This window comes from Dermacentor albipictus, chromosome 5, assembly GCF_038994185.2.
Source record: "Dermacentor albipictus isolate Rhodes 1998 colony chromosome 5, USDA_Dalb.pri_finalv2, whole genome shotgun sequence".
Classification (NCBI taxonomy): Eukaryota; Metazoa; Arthropoda; class Arachnida; order Ixodida; family Ixodidae; genus Dermacentor; species Dermacentor albipictus.
This window is the reverse complement of record NC_091825.1, coordinates 71,664,301-71,690,003: the sequence shown is the minus strand read 5'-3', so window position 1 is coordinate 71,690,003 and position 25,703 is coordinate 71,664,301. Positions and strand designations below refer to the sequence as shown.

The window sequence follows — 25,703 nt, the reverse complement described above, 5'->3', positions numbered from 1 at the left end:
TATTGCTTAGATAGATACTCCGTCGACATAACACAAATGCCTGCTTTCTTCAGAAATCAAAGGGCTCAGAGTTGTTCTTCATAGATCCTATCATTAAAACGTCCACCCTGCTTAGTTGAGAGACGATAGAAATTTGATAAATTTTTTGCATCATCCGCGGGTAGGCAGAGCATTCACACGCCACTTTTTACGCAGGATTGAACTCGTTGGTAGGGTTATTGTGGCCACGCTGATATGTATGTACAATAACTTTTCCTCGGGAGTCCGCGACACGATAGTGCGAGGCGAATACTACAGGCCGATTTAATGTTGTACGAACGCAGACCGGCTCACTCTGGAAGAAAAAACTAATTTAATGGTATCTATAGCTACAGAGCTACAGAAAAAAACCACTTGTGGCTTGAAAAAAGGTATTTTTGAAAAAAGAAAAACAAACATCAGGTTCTAATGGTGCATGTTGTTAATACTGCAGCCTAACATATTAGGTTCTTTCTCTATGTACTGTGGTGTACTCCATTACTACATTTCTTCTTTTAATACCGGAGGTTGTATGGTATATTATATGTATGTCGTTCATGTGCGGCGTCGGTACATGTTTTTACCTGTCTCGTGCAGATATGAACTGACCATATGGGAACGTTGTGAGACTCTTTCGTTTACGGAAGTTTACTGGTTTACGGAATCGCGTATGTTTCTTACTTTTCATTTATTTTCTACTGCGGGTAGAACTGTGCAGTGCTATTTGATTGTCAACAGTACATGCCAAAAACAATTTTTCCAGCTTCCTTTGGCTTGCTGTGCGAAAAAAAGTAGCCGGGGTCGATAATGGTACCAACATCTCCTTTAATTTAAGCATATATCATAACAGTAATAATGATAATCCTAATTCATATACCACTGTTTGAAATATATGATTTGAGCCGCTCCTTTTGTTTATAAATAATAGTAATAATAATATAACAATATTAGTAATAATAGTCATAAAAAGTGACTGGCAAAAATTTCTGTACCAGCAGGAAAAGATAGTATGCCCATGTGCACAAAGTTATTGTCATTGTCGGAATTCGAAGCGTGAAAACAGTATTTCTTTTCTCAATTTTGGTAATTCTTAGCGCGTATTAGACGAACAGCGTAAAAGGGTAAAATGAGACGGTGCTTAGGGGAACAAATGGTACATGAAAAAATGAAGAGCTTTGCAATAACATGAAGCAATGCCAAACCACCCGTTCTAAGCCGGCACACAAAAACGGATCATTCCTTCCAATACATTGCGCTTTATTCTTCCGGTCTTTATGTGCAAGAAAAGCGAGCTTCTTGTGAAAGCAGAGGCAGCAAAATATGGACGAAAGGAGTTTGTTTATTTCAAATGCACCGCTAGGTGTTTATCCGCCTGGAGTAAATGTTCATATCATGCGTCGACTGTATTACCCCACTTCTAGGCTTTGCCGAATGATAAACGCTTCAGGAAAGTTTGAGATTGTTCTTGTGACTTTCTGCGCGCCTCATGTGTAACAGAAACTAGGGATTCTTCTGCAATCTTAATGGAAAAAGACTTTTCTTGACGCTGATTGTTGTTTGTTCTCTACGGCCTTGGGTTGACTGAAGTTAAATACTCGCCACCCTCTTGTCGGTATAGCTTAAGGAAACATTTTGCACAAGAACCGCGCTGCAAGCAATCAAACCTGTCAATTTCGCATTCTTTGACTTCTTATTTCTTAAGCATAAAAAATTTTTTGGCAGTATTCGGTGATTCTGCTACACTTGAAATAATGAAACCGGGCACTTTCAAGGTAGCCAGTTTTTCGAGTATTATATTCCCACAATTTCTTGGATTAAGAGTTTGTCGCGCTTATCCTGCCACTCTATCTCTATTATTATCTTTTATAATTATCTACGCAACATCATTAGCTGTTCATAGAAATTTTATTTCAGCGTTGTAGCCACCATGGTTGTTTTTGCGGTCCTTTAGTGAGCACAGAAGCTGCAGCTTTTATATATTTATTTCTGATTACATGGTCACGTTTATGTTTGAATATAGATGTCTTTAGCCTACCAGTTACAACTATGCAATTCGATTGCTTGAACCTTTACCTATTACTCACTGCTGCGCCAGCTTTCTGAACTATTTTTGTTAAATTTACGTTAATTCTCGCTTTGTACATTACTTTGAAAGTTGAGCTAACTAGACATGAAATATGGAGTTCGATACTTTCATTCGCCGTCTCTTCTTTATCAAGTGTTATATGATTTCGCGGAGACTGACGGTTTTTTGTCTAGGCGCCTGCGACTTCCACTGCTATATTTGTTGCTATTTTCTTGGTTGTATTGCTTCTGCGAAGCCTATTTTATATCCTTGCGAACACCAGGATAACGATGACAATCTAGAAAGGTCGTAACAAAGTAGGCGAGGTCACATTTTATCGGCCAGAAATCGGAACGCTTCACAATTCACTGCGCAGAAGTTATATGATTCTGCCATATGCGCAAGCATTTACCGGAAACCCAGAAGACCAACAAAAGAAAAACGAATTTCGTAAACACTACTGTACTTCGATTTCCTATTTGCATCAACTGCGATCGAACTACGAAATGACACTTCAGCTGCGGTCGTATGGGTGCACAGAAAATGGATCATCCGCACAGAATAACCTTGCGTATACGTCTTTTCTTTTGTATATACGGCCGACATGTTTACTGAACAACAGCGCTTTCTATTACGCCGAGGTGTTTACTCCTTGCGGACCACGACGCGAAAAAGTCATGCCATTAGTGCTCTATGGATCGATGGAGGCGAAGGCCTCCTCCTGTGATCTACCAGAGTACCTCATATGTAGTTTGTCGTATTGTGCCATCTGGCATGGCATCGCTTGCCACCAATCAATACTAGGCCTATCCCAGTCACTGCCGTTTTCGCGTCAGTGCCACAGCTACGGATGGTAGGGTTGAAGAAAAAGCAGTAAGGGATACGAATATGGGAGAATGTCCCTACACGTAACAAAGATACACAGCGTCATGGTGTAGGGCGTAAAAGGGAAAACGTACATGCCCTTGTCAACACCATTGGACCGGCGGCAAAGAATCCATGCTTCTACTCTCGCCAGGGCTCTTATATCTTAATTCCCATCGCTTGACGTTGGTTTCGGCAACTTGAATGCAATCGATCAACCGGTTAATCAATAATTTAGTGTACCCAGCAATAAGGAGATGGGTAAGGGAGCACTGAAGAACAAGAACAACATGGTAAGTATAAAAGAACTATGACTAACAGCTATGGGATAAAAAAAGTAATCAGAAAGCAAAAAGAAAGAAATACTCCACAAAGAGCTACATAATTACCAACTATACAGCATTCACGCAGAATTTAGAGTCGGAGAACCTGTACATAAGTAGAGAGAAGCTATACGAAGTAAGGAGAAGAGCCAAGGTAAAAAGAAGGCTCCGGATAAATTGCGAAACTCGGAACAGAAAGACAACACACTTTGAAAGATATCAAGATGGAGAAAATGGTGATTGTAAAGATTTTGCAGTTGGCTGAGAGGCGAGTGTTCGTTGAAAGATGCAGGAACGTAGAAGGGCATGCGTTTCCTGGTACCATGCCTAATCTGCAGAAGCCGCATTTAAACGGAAGCTAGTGGAACCGAACATGTAACAATTTGCCATTAGTGATTGTGTATAAAAACAAAGCGCCATCAGGACTACGCGTGCAAAGTGATGGAAGTGTAGGGTGGTTACTCAGACTTTAAAAGTTGCTGGTGCGTGAAACCAGAAAACGACGTTTCTTTATACCCTTGGAGTTTTTCTGCACGTGCTCGATTAAAGCTGTGGGATCTGCACGCTTTTTTTGCACTCTACAATTTTTTATATATATCCTTAATTTTCTTTGCCTTTACTCAAGAGCTATATGTCTCCCTTGTACTGCTACATGTACTACAGCTGCAAGGCATGCCACCTCGCGTAACATTATGCAGCGGCAATGCTGAGTACTCAGGCATCGACGTTACGCGGCAAGCATCTCATATGGCGTGACAAGTGTCACATTATGATGTTAATAGTGATGATGATGATGATGTACTTGTAACCCCTTTGAAAAGGAGCGATGACAAACAGTCACCTTGCCCGCTTAATTTACAACGCATACTGTACATGTTTTTCGTTCTAGCATTGTTGTATGCATCTGCTCACTATTATTTTACTTCCTCAAACCTACTATCTCTACCTTGTGCCTCTGCTCGATAGACAGCTACAAGGCATGCCATTTGGTGTAATATTGTAACGCACGGTGTAATATTGTAACGAGAGCCTCACTAGAACATCCACAGTCTTTTTTCAAGAGACCTGCACCTCTTCTTCTTCCCTCGTGTCCCGCGCTGATGGCACGTTGCTCCGATTGCGCGTGCCTTGCGGGCCCGTGTTGCCCGCTGCACTGCCGCTATCTTTCGCAGGTAGCAGTAAGCAGCTGGACGGACGCAGGAGGCGGCTGGCGCGTAATTTGAAATCACCTTGCGTCATTGTCCCCCTTCCAAGAGTGCATCGTCCCGATGCGCATACAGAAGGCGGTGGTTTCCAGACTTTCAGGAATTCGCAAAGTTTGTAGGCGGGAGCAGTTATTGCCTGTCGTAGTACGGTTTCATTCGGACGAAGTGGACGATTTCTGTTCGATACCGCCATCGTGATGAGGTTACTTGACCTTCTGGAGCAACAGCTTCGTAGTTCAATGGACTGATTCGGCGAATTATCCTATACGGGCCAAAATAACGACGAAGAAGCTTCTCTGATAGGCCGCGCATCCGTACGGGAGTCCACACCCATACTTTGTCTCCAAGTGCATACTGGACGTCTCTTCGTCGCAAGTTGTATCGGTCCGCGTCAGTTTGTTGCTGCTGCTGAATGCGGTGTTGCGCCAGCTGCCGTGCTTCTTCAGCTCTTTGTGTGAAGTCGCTGACGTCACTGTCATTTTCGAAGGTCTCATCTACTGGTAGCATTGCATCTAGGGTTCTGGTGACGGTCCGGCCAAAAACGAGTTGGAAAGGTGTCATTTGAGTCGTCTCTTGCACAGCGGTATTCTACGCAAACGTGGCATACGGTAGTATCCTGTCCCATGTTCGGTGCTCCATGTCCACGTACATGGACAACATATCAGTCGGTGTTCGGTTCAGACGTTCAGTCAGTCCATTTGTCTGCGGATGATATGGGGTGGTTTTTCGGTGACTCGTGTGCGTCAATTTCATGATGGACTGTGTCAAATGGGCAGTAAAAATGGTTCCCCGGTCCGTGCTGAGAACTTTAGGAGCGCCATGCCGAAGTACTATGTTAGTGACGAAAAAATCAGCGACTTCACTGGCCGTTCCCTTGACAAGAGACCCTGTCTCGGCATATCGAGTTAGGTAGTCAGTTGCAACTACGATCCAACGCTTTCCCGATGACGATGTGGGAAAGGGGCCAAGTAAGTCCATTCCCACTTGGGCGAATGGAGTTTCCGGTGGCTGTATCGGTTGTAGGAGGCCTGCTGGCTTGAATGATGGTATTTTACGTCTTTGGCAGTCCCGGCAGGTTCTTACGTAGTGTTGCACAGAGTTCAATAACTTCGGCCAGTAATACGTCATGCGGATGCGTGCGAATGTTCTGCTCACTCCTAAATGTCCTGCTGATGGGTCGTCGTGGCATGCTTCCAATATGTCGAGTCGTAACTTTGAAGGTACGACGAGCAGAAAAGTCTCTGCACTATGTTCAAAATTTCTTTTGTACAGGACATTGTTTCGCAGGACGAACGACGACAAGCTGCGGACAAAAGGTCGTGGAATGTCAACAGGGTGTCCTGCTAGGTAATCAATGAGCAGGCGTAAATCCGCGTCGGATCACTGATGCTGAGCCATTTGCGATGTTGTCACAGCTCCTAGGAACGGGCAATCGTGCTCGTTTTCCCCAAGCGTAGATTCCTTGTATTCGATCGGTGCACGTGACAAGCAATCAGCATCACTGTACTTGTGACCGCATTTGTATACAACCGTTATATCGTATTCCTGCAGCCGTAGACTCCATCTTGCTAGCCGTCCAGATGGGCCTTTGAGATTCGCAAGCCAGCACAATGAATGATGGTCACTGACAGCTCGGAAGGGTCGGCCATATAAATATGGTCTAAACTTGCTGATGGCCCATATCACCGCGAGGCATTCTTTTTCTGTGGCTGAGTAGTTCACTTCAGCCTTCGAAAGTGTTCGACTAGCATACGCAATGACTCGTTCCTCTCCGTTTTGCCACTGAATGAGAACGGCACCGAGTCCTAAATTGCTTGCGTCTGTGTGAATATCAGTTTCGGCTTCCTCGTCGAAATGAGCAAGAACTGGGTGGTTCTGAAGACGCTTTCGGAGCTCATTGAAAGCATTCTCCTGCGCATTCAACCAGACGAAAAGCGCGTCTTCCTTTGTTAGCCGCGTTAGTGGTTCGGCGATCCTTGAAAAATTTTTGACGAAGCGTCTGTAGTAGGCGCAAAGTCCTAAGAATCGCCTAACAGCCTTTTTGTCGGTTGGTTTTGGAAATTTCTCCACGGCCGCAGTCTTCTCAGGGTCCGGGCGAATGCCTTCTGAACTGACGACATGGCCGAGGAAAAGAAGCTCGCGAAAGCCGAAATGACATTTGTGCGGTTTTATCGTCAGACCTGCTGATCTAATAGCTATCATCAAAGCCCGCAGTCGTTCTACATGTTGCTCGAAGGTGGTCGAAAAAACCACGACATCATCAAGATAAACGAGACAGGTTTGCCATTTCAGACCAGTGAGCACAGTGTCCATCATCCGCTGAAACGTGGCAGGTGCGGAACAAAGGCCGAATGGAAGCACTTTGAACTCATATAGTCCATCTGGCGTCACAAATGCCGTCTTCTCACGATCTCGTTCGTCCACTTCCATCTGCCAGTAGCCGCTTTTGAGGTCCAGGGAGGAAAAGAATTTGGCATCTCGTAGTCTATCTAGAGTGTCATCGATTCTTGGAAGTGGGTACACATCCCGCTTTGTGACGGCGTTCAGCTTACGATAATCAATGCAGAAGCGCAAGGTCTGGCCCTTTTTCTTTACGAGTACCACAGGCGACGCCCACGGACTTGCCGATGGCTGAATTACATCATCTCCCAGCATTTCCTTAACTTGACTTCCTATAGCGTCTCTCTCTCTTTTGGTGACACTCGGTAGGGATGCTGGCAAATAGGCCTCACTGCTTCGTCGACAATTATCCGATGTTTGGCAATAGATGTCCGCCGGACTTTGGATGACATTGAAAAACATTCGGCGAACTCTCTTACGAGGGCTTCTATTTGCTCCTTCTGTCTGGGCGATGGACCTGGTTCGATGTCGATGGCTGCAAGGACAGAATCCGCATCTTGGAATTTCGATGTTGAAATCTCTGGGATGCTCTGGTCTGTAACTTGGACGAAGTTATTAAGGCTGGCAATCACGGCTTCCTTCGCGGCATGTTGCACCTCATTTCCAAAATTAGTGAGGAAAACGTTGGCACATCCACCACGCAGCTGAACAAGCCCTCTTGCCACGCAGATCCCCTTTTCGATTAAGAGACTGGTGTTGCTGCCTGCAATTCCTTCGTAGTCACTGAACGCATCGCTTCTTACTGCGACGGCTACGCTGGATCTAGGAGGAAACATCACGTCGTCATCGGCAATGTAAAGGGCGTCGAATTTTTCCTCAGTGTTGAATGCTGCGATAGCGTGCTTTGTTGAAAAGGAAACACATGATTCCCGCAAGTTGGTTACAGCGCCATTATCCTGCAAGAAGTCCATGCCAATAATCAAGTCTCTTGAGCACTCGGGAAGGACGATAAAGCTAGCGACCTACGTGAAGCCTCGTATTCCTATTCTAGCCGTGCACTTTCCAGCGGGGTCGATGAGGTGTCCTCCTGCGGTGCGAACTTGTGGCCCTTTCCATGGTGTCAGCACTTTCTTCAGTTTCCTGGCAAGCTCACTACTTATTACCGAGTAATCCGCACCTGTATCCACTAACGTGTTCACTTCGTAACCGTCCACAAACACGCGTAAATCGGAACCAACGTCGTTCTTGTGACACTGGTTTCTGAGTCCCTCGTCATCGCTCGAAGTCATCGATGGAGGTTCTTGTCTTTTCGCGTCGGCAGCGACCTTACCTCCTGAGGTCGCTGACTCTAGTTTTCCCGAAGCGGGCTCTGTGAACGGCGTCTTGGGGAGCTTGAAGACGGGTGGGGGCTCGGTGACCGATGCCTAAACGGCGCTGCTGATCGAGGTTGGTGTTGCTGGTAGGCGTATGGGGAGCTCTGACGAGTGGACAGGTATTCTTCGATTTGCGATGGACGCTCACCATTTCGGGGGCAAGGTGCGTTCACCGGAAAGCCACGAAGCCCTGCCTGGCGATCGTGGCACATTCTGTACAGGTGGCCAGCCTCCCCACAGTGGTAGCAGAGGGGTATTCGGTCAGGAGTGCGCCATACATCAGCCTTCCTGAATCTTCTCTCGGGTGGCGGCAGCGTAGTTCGAGGCATCGAGCTATTCATAGAGGAAGTGGCGGCGACGTCAGCACATGCGGGAGTTTGCCGCAGCACATCGGCATATGAGACGCTCGGTTGGCGCAGTCGTAGCGCTTGGGGCTGCGCACTGAGCTGTGGTTCCCGGACGACCTGCCTGACCTCTTCACGAACCAGGTCTGCCAGGGAAGAGGGCGTTGGAGAGTTCTGGTCAAGCCGTAGCCGCTGGAGCTCTTCTCGCACTACAGATCGCACGAGCTCTCGTATGATCTCCACGCTATTTCCAAAGACGGCTGGAACTGTGTCTACAGAGGTGATGTTCATCTCCCGGTTGTACATCCTTGATCGCTGTTGCAACGTGCTTTCCATTGTTGTCGCCTCTGCACGAAACTCAGCGACGGTGCGCGGCGGGCTCCGAACCAACCCTGCAAACAGTTCCTGTTTTACGCCGCGCATTAGATGACGTAGTTTCTTGTCCTCGCTCATGTTCGGATCGGCTCGGCGGAATAGGCGGGACATGTCTTCTACATACATGGCCACGCTTTCGGTATTACGCTGGTTTCTTGCTTGCGGGGCAGCTTCGGCCCTCTCCCTGCGGCCGGTACTCGGGTAAGTTGCCAGCAACTCCCGTCGGAAAGCATCCCACGACAGAAACGTCGCTTCGTGGTTTTCAAACCACGTTCGAGCGCTGTGCTCTAATGCGAAGTAAACATTTCGTATCTTGCGCTCTCCGCTCCATCCATTGAACTCAGCGACGCGCTCAAAGCGTTCCAGCCAGTCCTCTGCGTGTTCAAATGTGTCGCCGTGGAAAGGCTCTGGCGTCATTGGCGAGTTGACCACGATGTGAGTTGGCGTGGTTTGAGTCGTCATCTCGGTAGCGTTTCCGCTAGCAGATGCTGACGCTTTTTTTTTCTTTATTGCCTGTTTGCAGCACAAACCAAGAACACATTCAAACGCTAAAACATGTCAACCACACTTTGGCTAACATTATATATTAAAATCGCTTCAGCTTGATCAGTTCATCAAGAATAGCCACCCACTCGGGAGGCTCACTTTGGGCACGATATATTTCCCGAATATACGCGACACTTTCGATGAAGTTTATTCTCGCCGGACGGGCATCGACATCGGAGTGTCGCACTGCCATTCTCGTTTTCCACATACTGTGGAGGCCAAGGAGCATAAACATATCGTACGGAACTCCTCCTTCGTTATCGGTTGGCAAATATCGAATACCAAGAGGTGTAATCGGTAGTTCTTTTTTAAGTGTACGTTGTAAGACATCCCAATGAAATATTGCATCCCAGCAATCGATGAAAACGTGTTCAATGGTCTCTGGCTTTTTACAAAGTAAGCAGTTTACTGTCCATGGCACATATATTCCTTATTCGTCTAACCATGTTTTTACGGGTAGCGTGTTTGTGTGCAGCTTAAAGAAAAACGTTTTTTGAGAGGGTCTAACTGGCATTTTTTTCACCCGTTTCAGTACATCATCTCCTGACGCTCCGATAGAAACCGGCAAAGGGGAAAACTCGGGGGGCTCACCACGTAGGCGACGACTGCTGCGTTGGTGAACAGGAGTCAACTCGATGGGTCCAAGTCGCCGTGAGTTCGGGCTCCTTTCTCTGGCTTTAGAAGGGCTTGAAATCATACCCCGCACCTCCACCAGATTTGTAACGCACAGTTTAGTGACGTTGCTTTAATCAATCTACCTTGGGTGAACTTGTGCCCGACAAAGAGCTAAACGAGAGCCTCGCTAGAACGTCCACAGTCTTTTTTCAAGAGACCTGCACCTCTTCTTCTTCCCTCGTGTCCCGCGCTGATGGCACGTTGCTCCGATTGCGCGTGCCTTGCGGGCCCGTGTTGCCCGCTTCACTGCCGCTATCTTTCGCAGGTAGCAGTAAGCAGCTGGACGGACGCAGGAGGCGGCTGGCGCGTAATTTGAAATCATCTTGCGTCAATATCATGCCACTGCAATGCGAAGTGCGCACACATTGACGCTATGCGGCTGTCGTCTCACAGCGCGTGATGAGTGGCACGACGCGATGCGAACCATCATCATCATCATCAACAGTATCTCTTCACGTCACAGGTCAAGGGATGTGATAAGTGCTCTTGAAAAAATGCAGTGCTGCAGAGGAGGTTCCGCTACGGAGAATCCAGGTCGGGGTTGCCCTCACTTCTGCCATGACTCTAAAGTAGCCGCTCTTTCCCCGGTTATATCCCGGCCCTGGCTGTCCAGTCTGCAAGTCACGCTCTGCTGAAGCCAACATTCACCACATGCTGTGGGTTTGCCCTGCGTTGAAACGGATGAGGCTCCGGCACCTAGCAGCAGCGGGACTTTCGCCGCATAACCCTAGCCACTACACAGCTTGGACGCAAGGACCGCATTATCGATCTTTTTTTCATTCATTTAGTCATCCTTGTTCTAACGCATCCCATGCCCCTGTATGCCCTGAGGCATTACGCCTCGCATTAAAAAAAATAATGATGGGGATAATGATGATGATAATGAATTACTGGCATCCCCTTTGCAACGGGGTAGCGATGAAGTTACCCACACTGCTTGATTTAATCGGCTATGCCATACATGTTTTTCACCGTGGGATTTGTTATACATTGTATTGACCTTTTCTTTTTCATCAACATTTCTCTATGTACCTTGTACCGCCACCTTTGAGTGAGCGAAAATATTTATAATTTACAATTCCTCTCAAGGGTTGACGAGAGATGTGTAACTTATTACAGCTGTTGTTCTCATTCCCATAAGCATTCCAGGTAATTTCCGAGCCAAGTGCTTTCCCAAATGCGGACTTTGTACATAGTACGTTTCAACAAGTTTTTGCAGTGCATGGTATGCATTGCAACGGATACGGTTTTTTTTAGGATGTAATATGCACGGTACTCGTATTGCGCATTCTATCTCAGTCTCATCTTGGTGCTATGTCTCATAATTCCTGCAGTGCAAAAAACAAGCTCTTTTTCTTTATGTCCGGATTTGTGGAAGCAAAATTACCTATTTATGTTATCCCCAGATTTGAAAAATTGGGCACTTCAGTGAAGACCAGACATAGAGAGCGCTCATAGCGTCAAAGTTCTTCTGTATGCAAATGGGCTACCAGGATCCGCACCAGTTTACTCGAGGAGCAACTGTGAAGCCGCCCGAACAAACTGCTTTGCTAAGCTCCTTGTTGAGGTGTGTAGGAAAGAAGAGGACATCAGTTGTGAACCTTCTACTTCCGTGAAAGGAACCAAGTACTCTCTTTACCTTCGTTTTCAAGTGCGCGGGGTTTTTCTGACATCTGCGTCAAGGTGAAAAGAAAAGTTGCTACTGCTCTAGTACACTTCAGAAAGGAGCACGCTTTTGAGTAAATGCAGCCCTGCGAAATGAAGTTTATAATTGCTTCACCTAGGAGAGATCTGTAGATGCAAGCTACTTCTAAGAATTACGACAATAAACTTTATGTCAAGAAAAGGTGCTTATGAAGAACACAGAGCTGTCAATCAAGTTGTAAGGAAAGCTACAAGTTCGAGTCTCCTTATGAACCGCTCAGCAAGTTAATAACTCCAACAGGTAGGGTGTACAGCTGGTCCTTTATCTGTGTGGGAATCTTTATTCGCTCAGTGATTATCGCTGAGCATGTGGCCTATTTTGTTCTTTCTGGAGAGCTGCGATGGCTCCCTATGTGAAAGTATGCGCTCTAACAACGTTGACAGCGTGGTGGAAGCGCATTAATGTCTGCGTAAATGGTTAGCTTTTTCTATCATGTCAGATGTCCACAGTATTCTGCTGAAAGCATGCAACTTTCAACTAGCCGAGGAATAGCTGCACATATTTCGACAAACAGTTCCTCTCAAACTCAACCTTGCAGAGGGGATCTAAAACTGTAACGGCACTGTCACTTTGAGTAAAGATCGTGATACGCTATCGAAAGAATGTAACTTCCCTAAAGTCGTTCCCGCCATATGGTATGTAGACACCTAAACCTTAATGCACGCTTTCCACAAAACTCGGCAGCGTGGAATGCCCTTCGGAATAACGGGGGGATGTTTCCTCTGCACAGGACACGAACATTTCAGTAAAAAGATGATCCTCAATTTTTTAAGCCCGTGTTGAATTATTTGCACAACAGAGGTGATCCGGCGACTTTTGTTTGCCCAGCAAAAGCATTTGCGGCTGTTTCTCAGACAACTGCAACAATTAGCGTTTGTATATTTAGGAGCTGCTGTTGCGGTTAAGTCCGACTGGCTACAGATATTCTCACGTAAAACAATCACACACACACACACAGACGCACACACACACACACACACACAGATATATATATATATATATATATATATATATATGTGTGTGTGTGTGTGTGTGTGTGTGTGTGTGTGTGTGTGTGTGTGTGTGTGTGTGTGTGTGTGTGTGGGTGGGTGGGTGGGTGGGTGGGTGGGTGTGTGTGGGTGGCACACAAAGCACGACGCTGTAGAGTCGAGTACCATAACTTACCAAAACTAGCTCTAGAAAACACAATCTGCGACAATGTTTATACACAGAGTGAGCGGTAACGCAATATGGCTGAAGTGGGGTAACATGGAAAATAAATTACGTTCGATAAGCTATAGCGAATTTCGTTTGTTTTGTTTATACTGTGGCAGCATCATTAAGCATGTGAATCTGATGAACTTAAACTACAGATCATATATACCAGTCGAAAAGCAGACTTCCGATTGCCATACGGAAATATAAATTACCTAGACGCTGACGAACCTTTTAAGCTCTATATCAAGTTTTCGCTTTTCTATATCGAAACGAGTGAGGAACTAAGAAAATCATCAGATGCTGTGGCGCATATCCAAACAATTTGTTACATTGCTACAAGGCGTGAGGCGCTTATTCAGAAAGCTCGGCGCGAAAGCACTGGATGGAACGTGGCCGCCAAATTGAAAAACAAAGTCCTCCTCTTCCTTCTCTTCCACCGCTCCTTCCCTTCTGCTTCGTACGCACAAACGCGCCGTTACACTGCTCCACGCGGAGAAGAAGCCCGCTGGGCGAGTCAGTTGGCCTCACGCTGGGTGCACAGCTTGAGCATGGCTACATGCGTAACTTGAGTCCTGGAACAACGTCGGCCGTTGTAGGTCGCTGAGGCGGTCGAGCATCCCAAAAGAGGCACCATAGTGTGCCAAAAGCTTTGTGCGTAGATAGCACTTCTGTACTGGGCTCCACAACCAGACCAGGTCGCAACGGCATAGGTAACCGGGTGGTGGCGGCTGTCGTATGTAGCCTTTGATGTATCCTGCAAAGCTAGCGCACGTAGACGAGCAAGCGTACGAGCCTCTCCGGCATGATATAGTGTCTAAGCTATAGAATTGTTGCCAGTAGTCGACAAAGGGAGGATGGTGTCTAGAGTACATCGAGGCCGGCGTGCATACATAAGAAAGAATTATCTGCAGCAAGTGTTACCGTGCTTTTCAGTGTTTAAAGCGTATGTCATAAAAGGTAGAATGTTATCGTTCGCTTGGCACGCCCTGTTGGGCCATTGGTTTGGGAATGGTATGACATAGAATGTCGGAAGGTAGAAGCGCACAAGCCACGGAGTTCTTCCGCAACATCTACTGTGAACGCACCGCCGCGGTTTCTGATTATCACTTGAGGCGGCCCCTGCCGAAGGATGATGAAACGAAGCTACAAAAGAGCATCTGCCACAGCAGTGGCGGGGGGTATGGCTGCCGTCTAATAGTAACGGGTACGGCAGTCGGCTCACAAGATTCTGCAGCGGTTAAAAGCAGAGAATCGCGGAAAAGGGTCCAGAAGATCAATGCCAACCTGCTCAAAAGTGGAGCTTGGAGGAAGCAAAGGCTGACACATCATGTAGCTGGCAACGTTCGGTAGTCTGACGCATTTTCGGACAATAAAAGCGTTCTTTAGCCCTGTGCAGAGTCCGCACTGATCCCAAGTGGCCTAAGGTGTGGTCATCGTGCATGATGCATAGCACAGATGAACGGAGGCTCTCCGGAACCACTAACAGTAAGGGTGCACCAGTTGTGGTGTAGTCCTCCTTGTATAGTAAGCCATGGCGAAGGCAAGAATGGCGTGCTAGTTTAGAAGTTCGCGTGGCGGAAGAGGACGGCAGGAAACTCGTGTTCTTCATTTGGTCAGCCTTGAATGCTTCGCTGTCCGGAAAGGCAGACGCCAGGGAAGCAAGGCAGTGGTCCATGTCGTCAGCGTCGCAGTCTGTGGAATCAAGTGGCATCCTTGAAAGGCAGTCAGCGTCAGGATAGCGTCGGCCGGCCTCGTACGATACCACGAAATCACGCTCTTTAAGTCTAAGGACCCAGCGCGCAAGTCAACCAGATGGATCACGCAAGTTCACAAGCCAACAGAGTGAGTGGTGGTCTGCCACAACTGTGACGTGTGGGCTGTATAAGTACGAAGGAAATCTCTGAACTGCAAAGATCACAGCAGGATATTCCTGTTCGGTAACGGCGTAATCACACTCTGGTTTGCTTAGCGAGCCGCTAGCGTAAGAAATAACGTGTTCTCTGCCATCGAAGCGTTGGCCCAGTACAGCGCCAACGCCCACACTACTAGGATCTGTATGAATTTTGGTTGGTGCGGAAGTGTCGGAGTATAGGTTGTGACGTCAAAAGAAGCTTAATCTGTCGAAAAGAGGTGTCACACCCAGCAGTACAATTAGAGTGTACATCCTTTCGTCGAATACATATCAGTGGATAAGCAACGTGAGCAAAATGATGAATAAAGCTGTGAAAATATGAACCCAGTCCCAAGAAAGTGCGCAGCTCCTTCAAAGACCGTGGTCTTGAAACGCTTTGACGGTTTCAGTCTTATGTTGATCAGGTCGGATTCCATGTGTATCCCCAAGATGACCTAATATCAATGCTTGCCGCTCACCGGTATGACACTTCTTTGAGCTCAGAATGAGTGCAGCATTCTCGACACAGCTGAGGACTACATCGACGCGCTTATTGTGTTCACTTAGTGTGCGACCAGGAATTACAACGTCATCGAGGTAACACGCAAATCGCCCACTTTAGGCTACGTAGAATTGTATGCATAAAGTGCACAAAGGTTGCAAGGGCGTTGCACAGCCCGCACGTTATCACGGTGAACTCACGGAATCCATTTGGTGTCACGAATGTCGTTTTCTCTTTTCCCGCCAGTTCAACCGCTATCTGCCAATATCCTGAGCGCAAGTCAACAAACGAAATGCATGAGGCTGCATAGATGCAGCCAATAGCATCATCCATCCGCGGATGTGATGGACGTCCTCCTTAGTGACCGAATTTAGGCATGAATATTCCACGCAAAATCTCCAAGTACCCTCTTTCTTTTTAACGAGTATTAGTGGAGCCGCCCAATGCCTGCACGACTCCTGATGACGCCTTTCACAAGCTTGTTCACTGATTATCTTGCATTGTGCTGGGAGACTCGGTAAAACTTTTCTCTTATCGGATGCGCCGTACTTGTTTTGGTCCTGTGACATGTGCGAAACGCAGGGATCGAAGGCACTTTGGCATTCTGGGAAAAATTCGAACACAAGCAGGTGGCTTGAAACAGCATAGGCCAAGGCACGGTGCTCACTGGTACTGATTCACGTGTTGATCCTTCGAAGAACTGATGAATCCGTATATCCAAAGTTTCCCGCCGCGCCTGGTGAATCTGCATCCCTTAGTGAAGCCACTGTCAAATGCGCGCCTTTACGGAAGGGGCGAGTTTCAAGCTGCCAGGAAGTATCACAGGCTCCATGGAGTTATTAACAGTCAACAAACCAGTGCGCCCATGCGCCACTGGCACTAGGAAGTGCGCGATCTCAGCTTTCTTTTTTGCACAAGCCGAATGAATGAGCTCCACAATGGCACCAAACATAGCCTGTGTAGAGCTTAAGCAAGCCAGTGGAATGAAGAAAGCTGACGAGGCTGGCACTATAGCACCTCCACAGACAGAAAAGGTACTTTTCTGGCAGCGGCTGCTGTTCCCCAGAAGTCCGGACGGAATGTTGTCCTGCACTGACAACTCCCGAGTCAGACAGTCAACTGTAGCACCACACTGCTTCGAAAGGGCATTGCCTATAACGACGTCTTGCGTGCACAGGGATGTCATTACGAACTCGGTAGCAAAAAGTCAACAACCTAAGGATCCGTCGACAGTACACACACCAACAGGACGCAATGTTCGTCACCCACTCTGAAGAATACTTTTCCTTGATCCCAACGAAACAACAGTTTGTGGCGTAGCACTCACTTAAACACAAGGCACATTACTGAAATACTTGCATCCTTGTCCACCAATGACACTGTAGGCATCCCACCAACAAGTATGTGCACCTTGTTCCTTAACATGAAAGCGGAAGGAGGTACATCTGTTAACAGCGAATTTCCAGCGACCTCACCTCATCAGCCACGCTGTTTAGTTTTCTGGTGGTGGCGGCGGTGATCGCCGCCGTGGCGATGGGGAACGGCGTGCCCGAAGCGCCGGTAGTGGTGTCAAACTCCGGTCAGAGGCCTGCGAAGAATTCCTCAAGCTTCGTTGCGAGAAACCACTACCCGGTGTGGTGTGGGTCAGCAACCGAGTGCCGGAGGGTCCGTCATCATAGCGCCGAGGGCGCACAGCACGCTGCTCGTACCGAGGTGAATGTCGGCGTTCGCTGAATTGTGTGGTGTGTCCTGGTGGACTACGACAATAGAAGGCGGAGCTCGATGCCCGCGCTGTGCTTCGAAGTAGACAGGCATGTCGGAATACGTAGAATAACCGACACGAATCTTCGTATGATATTGACTTGAGGATCGTCTATATTGGCGGGTGGGACGAGAGCGTGGTTGGTTGTCGGACCTCGCCGACAATGATGCCATTGCAAGTGGAGTTTCCGCATAGTTGTTGTATTCCGCGGCGTTCAATGACTGCTAGGAAGAAGCCAGCCATGTAAATACAGCGTCCTGCAGCGGGCAGGTAATAGCAGCATGTGGTGGGGATGAAGGAACTTCGCCTTGTAGTAGCTCTTTATGAACAATTTCGTGGGTTGTTGAGGCTAGGTCCGAGGCCAAGCTCATGTCAACGCTTGCCACCGAGGTTACGTTGGCCAACCGACCCAACGTGGCCGTTATTCGGCACATCTTCAAGGTTTCAACGGTGCGGCAGCGTCGTAGGACGTCAGACACGTAGTTCAAGTTATCTTTTTAAATGAGGAAATTACCCACGTCATCAACGATCCCCTTCGGTAGAACTTCATTTGGGCCTAGTTGGTACAAAATTCTGAAGCTTAACTTAAAGCGCAGACACCTAAGACGAACGACAAAAGGAAGATACGACACACGCACACTGGCGCCAACACTACGACACACACTTGCGAGACACACTAGCGACAACACACACAACGACACAGACTAGCACCAGTGGGTGTCGTAACTTCTTCTTGTGGTTCGTCTTAGGAGTTCGCGCTGTAATTTTAAGTGCGATGCTTTTGAATAGAAAGATCTCCTAAATATATGCGGTGCAAGTCTCACCGGAAAGTTGGGCCCGTTGGGCAAGAGTCAGCTCCACACGCTCTTTCTTAGCAGTGGTGTCACCGAAACAGCGTTTGATTTCTTCAACGAAAGCATTCCAGGTTGCCAGGGTGTTCTCATGATTCTCGTACCAGATTAGCGTGGTGTCAGTTAGCGAGATCACTACATTTTTAGGTTTTGACTTCGAGTCCCATTTGCCGCTCTCGCTCACCGTTTTGTAATGTGTTAGCCATGCATGGACGTCTTCCTCAGGTTTTCCTCCATACCGCCGTGGCTCCCTATGCGGCTGGTAAGGGACAGGAGGTGAGGACATCGAAGCACACGCGCTATTCAGCACCTCCACCAGAACTGCAACAATGTGCGAGACGTTTACTCAGAAAGCTAGGAACCAAATCACTGGATGGGCCGAGGCCGCCAGTATTATATATATATATATATATATATATATATATATATATATATATATATATATATATATATATATATATATATATATATATATATATATATATATCAACGTCCTCGTTTTAAGCTCTAGTAATCTATACATAAGGCAAGGGAAAGCCCGGAGTTTTGTGGTTCCCTCTAGCGCCACTTATACACGGAGGCTACGTGTTTTTTTACATATCTTGAATGGACTGGCATGCAAACAGCTTACTCCATTTTGCTACGGAAGCAGAAGAATATCGTAGCACTACAGCATTAACGACAAGAATATAGATACATGAGCTTACTAAAGAAGGACACATCTGAAATTACACAAAAGAAATTTAAGGAAAGAAATCGATGGATAATGCACTTCAAACTTTCCTCTGATTGAGTGCAGACGGCTAAGTAGAGAAAATGAGAGGTAAGGAGTAATGTGAGAGAGCTGCTCAATACATGTCCGAGGTTTTTACTGAGAGGTTAGAGGTACAGCAAGAACGGTACACGCAGCATCGCTTTTTCTTTTTGGTAAGTTGAGATGCTTAGGGCACTTAATATTTTCAAGCAGGCGCTCATTGCCCATGCCGTGTTCGTTCATAGGAAATACTCTCGCCCAGCGAGTGCTTATATTTTGCAACTGCAGTACTCTAAGTTCCTGCGAGTGGCATTTCTGATTACTTCTTGAGCGGCACTTGGGCGAGCCATTACACTTTAATGCACACAATAAGAGCAAGGAAACCCAAACACACAAAAGTCTTTAATATTCGTGCTTTGAGGATAGAATTTAAAAGGGCGCATATTGTATTAATTCATGGCGAACATTAAAGTAGGATAATGTACAATCAAATAACTCACAAATGTTCCATGTCTGCTCAGTGGTATAAATGGAGAAATTAGCATGCGGGCATCGACAGAAATGCGGCGAAACCACTCCAGCGAATGCATGCGCTGCCGGTATAAGGATTACGTATAGCGAACCAAAGAGGGGTATTGCGAAAGGCAAGCTCGGTAGTTCCCCTCACTCGGCTAATGCAGGCTATGGAGACAGAAAAGGTAGTATTTGGACGTGCCAGCACACCGTTTCTGATGAACTAAGCCTCCCGGCTTCTCTTACGTCCCATTTTTGTCTGGTCTTCTTCGTGACTAAGGCATTCCGCCTGCAGCTGACTCACTAGCAGGAGCATAGGATTTTCTGCATTAAGCAGTCTTAATCATTATGAGAGGCTTTTAACCAGTGGTGCTGTACTACCAACTCTAGTCAACGAACAGCAACAGCAAGCTTAGAAGTTTATCTTAATCGATACGTCCCGGAGAATTCTCTTTTAATTAGTCGCATCAGACCAAAAAAGCTAGGGTGGAATTCCCAAAGGTTTTTACTCTTAAGTGCTCTTCGCCACTGGCTAGCGGCCTTCGTGAATATTATGCGCTAAAATTTTGGTTATAACTTGCTCTTACGAACTGCTCTAGCGTTAGATTTTTTGTCCTGGTTTCTGAGAAACCTTGGCGCTATTCGAAAAAAAAGTTTTTACGCTATTTGTTCTTGTGATACAGGGGACCAGCAAATTATGATGTTGGAAATACTAGTTACGGTGACCAACGAAATATAAGTGACGACCAAATCCTTGTGAATCCGGTTCGTTCTTTATTGTTATGATCGTAGTTTCTGATCGTAGCTTAATGACTGACTCTAGTATAAACGCAGTAGATTTGTTTACAAACTCAGTAATATCATGCCAGCTACGCCTACAGAAGCGGTATAGACTTTTTTGAAGAGAAAGAGCAATAGCGTGCGTCTGGATTGTATTGTCTTACCAACGGCTGCCTGCATTGTTATTATTGAAGTGACGTGAGAATATGATGTAGCCGTCGTCTGTGAACTTTGCCCAGAAGTGAAAGTGCGATTGCAGTCGGCGCTACCAACACGTTGTTGTACCCCGCTGAAGCTATCTGATGTGGCCTTTATTTACCTCATAGGAATTTCCCGTCATCTTCAATTTTTCTCCTTCTCTAGCGCTACTTCTCATGCGTTCTTCGAGAAAGCGGCACGTTCCCTGGAGAATAGCACGCTCGAGTCCCATGTTCATTACACAAGTTCCAGCGAGGACAGCAGCGCGGAAAGAGCGTACAAGAGCAATCTTTCTTTCCCGTGCCCCCTTGTGACAGCAGGCAACAGGCAAGTGGCAGACGAGAGTAACCAATTTTCCGCTGGCGCAAGAACTGATTGTTTTCTTATTTTGGTTACTGTCTGTCAAACCTGTCCGATGAGCGTGAAGGATGAGATATTTCGGTGCTGCGTGCTTATTTTATACGTTGCCCTGAGGCAAGGCCGTCATGCTGCACAACTCTCGTTGTGATTAGCTGTCCGCGTCATGGGGAGGTGCCTACGTGCCGGAACTATCGCCCGCGGGAACGTCACGATTGATAAGCTCCGGCGGCAGCTAAGAAGATGTGGCATTCACTGATCGACGTTGGCTGGTGAATGTCCGGGAACATATTTCACGTATATTATTTACAGAATTCGACGTCCGATTGGACATGAACTGCAGACCGGAAATCACTAAGCTGAGACTTTTGTACGCAATTTTTTAGTCATAAAGTTCTCGCGCTTATAGAAGAATGCACCAGAAGCAACAAAATACAACGGAAGGGTGCAATGGAATGCAGTGCACCTACGGCGTTTTGTGAGAGCGAGAAGGAAGCAAAATCTCGGAAAAACAAGGAAACAAAAGAGCTCAGGTAACTGATAAGACTGATAGCATGATTACGAATCAGATGTCTGTAGTTCGGGCTATATTCTGACGGCAAATCACTGTACGTCCCTTTTTGAGAACTTACTTTCCCGGACGCCTGCTAGAGCGCCGGCGATCGCACTCGCCCGTTCACCACATTGCCATCAAAGGACTGACAGTGGAAGTGTCACGCATTTTCACTGACAGATGAGACAGGACAGACGCACACAGGGTGTTTTGTTTCCGGAAGAAGTGCTTCCGGAACATTTGTTGCCGGTGAAGAGGCGCTCAGGGGGCGGAATCACTGGCAGGTCCGTCAGGCTAACGCCGCTTGTAGCAACACTGCCACCACCGCAACCGCCATATTACAAACTAAATGTGTTTATTTTGATACGAAAAGAAACGAAAAATTGCGTTATAAATAGTTCATCTCGCCTCATTCAAGGCTAGCAGCGTCCACATGTGCATGGGAATGATATGTGATAGCGGTGTACACGGTTGCAAGTGCTGCTCTAATGCTGCGCATAGGCTCAATATCTGCTCCCTCGACAGTCGGTACCATCCAAGGCGTTAGTGAACAATGCCATCTAGACGCCAACCGAAGGTGAAACGAACGCTACCTTCGCATGGGATGCCTGTCGAAGCCACGAAGATCTATGAAAGCACCTATGAAAGAGAAATGCAGAAAAATAACGTGTTTACCGACGCTGCCAAATGCATTAAAAAAACAAGGAAGAAACAAGAAAAAAACATCGCTACGTAACATCCGCATGTGCAAGTTTCGCTGCCTATTACACTTCAGCGTTTTTTCAGCGCTCGTCGCTTGTTCTCGGCTTCTTCTCAGCTGACGAAACACGACGATGCAGCGCATCAAGTCCACTTTATTTTGAAGATTCAGGTGAGCGAATTCTGAGAGAAGCCAAAGGCACACAGGTGCAGAGCTGCAATTTTGGAGCCCGTTCATATATCATGCGTTCTGACGTCAAGGCTTGGAGACCCTACTTATCGTCTCTGCCATAACCGAAGTGGCACCTCATAGAAGTCGACGCTCATCAGTCAACATCAGATAGTGATCAGTGCTAACATTTCCATGACTTTACCACATTTATAGAAGCGAACGTTCTAGTGCGCGTCAGAATACTGGGTAGCACCGCAAGCAAAGGAGGTAACAGTTTAACATTCGAGCTGGCTCCATGTCAGATTGGTTCAAGCTATCGGTCTTGCTATACTAGGAGCCATCTTAGGAGCCATGATCACATAGGGCGTCATAATTTTTTAGGTTTTACATAATATAAAAAAACAATCTGTGGCGGATAGAATAATTCCTGCCTTTGAGCCAGATTATTCGATTGGGGCGGACATTACTCGCACAAGAAATCAAAACACATTCTAAGCTAATTAACAAAATTTACTAATCAACTTCTTCATTAATAACATTAGGGGCACATGGTGCCATTTACCAAATGTAACTGGTAAGCATGCAAGAGGTATCCACTTGAAGTGAATTTGCAACATGACACCAGTTTCGATATATCATTTCCCAAAGTGAGGGATGAAACACGCGTTCAAGTTACATTTGCGATTGACTGCGTAAAAGAGCCATATGTTAAAAAAGCAAGTCGAACAGCCATGCATTTTGACGGCGAATTTGGTGTCGGATATCTCGAAACTAGTGTCATCCTGGAAATAAATTCCGAGTGGATAGACCTTGCAATCTCGCCAGCTAATATTCTTAAATTGGAATATGTGCCACGAGGCAATTGAGAAGTTAGTTAGTGAATCTTTGTTAATTAAATGAATATGAGTTCTGATTTCTCGTGTACGTATCCTGGCATTTACCCGAATTGTTCTTGCATGGCCTGTGGTGAGGCTGCTACTTTGGCTCCCATGCTCTTAGAATGCGGGTCGTTGGGCCCGAAGTTCACTAAGGAAGAGTGGGACGCGCTCCTGCGAAGTCCCGCCTTTGAGGACCAAATCCTGGCCGTCCAGTGCACCCGCAATCGGGACGGCAGGCTAGACCTCTCAGTCCCGTCGTGTGATTAGCCGGGTGCGCGTTTTATCGCGTTTTGCTGGACCCAATAAATGTTTATCCACTCACTCACTCACTCACTCACTCACTCACTCACTCACTCACTCACTCACTCACTCACTCACTCACTCACTCACTCACTCACTCACTCACTCACTCACTCACTCACTCACTCACTCACTCACTCACTCACTCACTCACTCACTCACTCACTCGCTCGCTCACTCACTCACTCACTCACTCACTCACTCAAGTAATATACGCATCTCTGAACAATCGCACTCAAAGAATAAAATTAGGTTACTTGCAACAGGCGATTTAATAAAGCTTCGTAATATATAAAAAAATTATCATGGCTTGTAGAACGTGGCTGAAGTGCGGTTGGTGTTAGCCAAGCAGCGGCACACGCCATGCTGTAGGCATGCGAATGCGGACTTTCCCTATGGTGCTGAATGCGGCTCAAGAGCAATGGTGCCTTAAAATGCCCCCAAAATTTCACATGTTGTCAAACGTCATCACGATATTTTTATGTCCACTCAAGGATAAAGGCAGTGCAAGCTGCTTCGAAGTTATGTCTGCGAATTTCCTGATTTAATCACCGCACCTCATTGTCTGTCGTGTTCGACAAAGATTCATTCCCCTTTGCATCACTTCCGTACCTGTAATTAACCACCAATTATTGGCCTCATGATTCACATGGCCTGCCCAGCTCCAATTTTTTGCTGCTAATGTTAACTACCGCTAGCCCCATGAGCTTTTTAATCCACACCGTTCCCTACCAGTCTCTTGACACTAGACCTAACATTTTTTTTTTCCATAGCACGTTGCATGGTCCTGAAGCTATTCTCATGCTTCTTTATGATTCTCCACGTTCGAGCCGCATATGTTAGTTCCGGTTGATTGCAGTTGAATTCTTTTTTGCTTCACAGGCTATCTAAAATTCCGCTTGTCTCCTGCATAATAATCTTAATCCCTACTCTTGCAATTTCTTGGTTAGCGACCGGGATGATTTGTCGCAATGTGGCCCCAGTATTACTGAACAGGACAAAGTCGTCAGCAAGTTGAAACTTCGCGAGATATTCGCCCATAATCCTCACTTCTAAGGCTTCCCAGCTTAAGAGCCTGAATGCTTCTTCTAAGCAGGCAATAAATATCGCTGAACATATTTTGCATCCTTGCCCGACCTCTTTCTTGATAAGTATTGTTTTCCTTTACTTGGGGAAATTTAAAACATCTCAAGCCGGAACTATCACTGAGACTGAATCGAAGCGCGTCTGAGAAGTAGTGGATATTTGCGTAATGGCTGAATGTAAATATGACAAACTTAAAGAAAAAAATTTTAAGTTCTTAGAGACGAATGCTGCCGAAACCATGGCTTTGAGGATTTTCGGACATCACCTTAATCTGTGTTTTGTTCGTCAAGACAATCCAACCATTTCTTGCCTAATGCCCTATGGTGAGTAGGAGCCTAGCGATACCTGCGACGAACACCGGTGGTGATGGTGGTGGTGGCGGTGACGGCGGACAATATGGCCAACCTAAACGGCTATTGGAATGAGCCCATATCAGCTTACGCTGTAAAACTGGAATAGGAGGTCCTAGCTACATCATTACATTTATTTGTTTTCCATTGGACCGGTTATTATTCAATAACGCCTCGAGTGTAGCAGCAGTTGCAAGTGTCAACGTAATGAAGAGGTTCTCTCGTGTAAATTCACATGATTAGATGTAATGTACATGTTTTTCAGTGGTCGTCGCACTGCTACCATTCCCGAGTGGGGGTGAGCTCCACCACTAGAAAACCTGGCGCCACCATCGGCGTGACATGCCATGAGGGATCACGTGGACACAGCGGCCGCGTTGGCTGCTTCGGAAGCGCCGAAGCGAGCTGAAAACGAAAGTTTAAAGACCCACCTGCGCCGCGGTTCTTATTAAGTAGTGAGGCTTTACCGCCTTTGGTGTCTGCTAGACATCATTTTAAAGTACTATAATATGTAGTGGCTGCCTTTGGAGGTGTGCAACATGGTAGGCTACTGCTCGGTGCCGCAGTGCCGGACGTACGCAACAGAGCCTGGTGTCAGCCTTATTAACACGTAGCCGTACGGCAAGCCGCTGCGTGAAGGCTTAGCTGGCGAAACTTAGAACCAACAGACACCCATCGGCTACAACTTGGGTATGCAGCAAGCACAGACGCGAGGAAGATTTCTGCTTCGGCACCGGGACTGCGCGATGTTTGGTGAGTAGCAGAAAACGTGCACTGAGACGCTCGCCCGCGCCCGCTGCATAGCTAATGTTCTGGCGCTTTATTAGGTCTATCAACTTGTCGTTACTAGATTCTGGCAAGTTCACTGGAATAGACAGGAAGCGGTAAGAAGCGCATTAAAAAAAGGCCTGACATATGGCCATGTTTGTGTTATGAATTACTGCACTGGATTACGAAAAAAGAAAAAGAGGGAAATCGCACGCTGAGAAGACCGATAAACATACAATGCCAGGCAACTTGAGAAATA

At 46.7% G+C, this 25,703-nt stretch overlaps 1 protein-coding gene across 1 annotated transcript in view; it reads right to left on the bottom strand.

The window, feature by feature from the left end:
* Nucleotides 1–25,703, bottom strand: part of LOC135899772 (uncharacterized) — a 383,819-nt gene that overhangs the window by 82,063 nt on the left and 276,053 nt on the right. Inside the window, exon 4 of the mRNA XM_070539644.1 lies at nucleotides 18,221–18,357. Within this exon, the coding sequence (XP_070395745.1) occupies nucleotides 18,221–18,357 (137 nt within the window). The remainder of the gene's footprint in view (nucleotides 1–18,220; nucleotides 18,358–25,703) is intronic.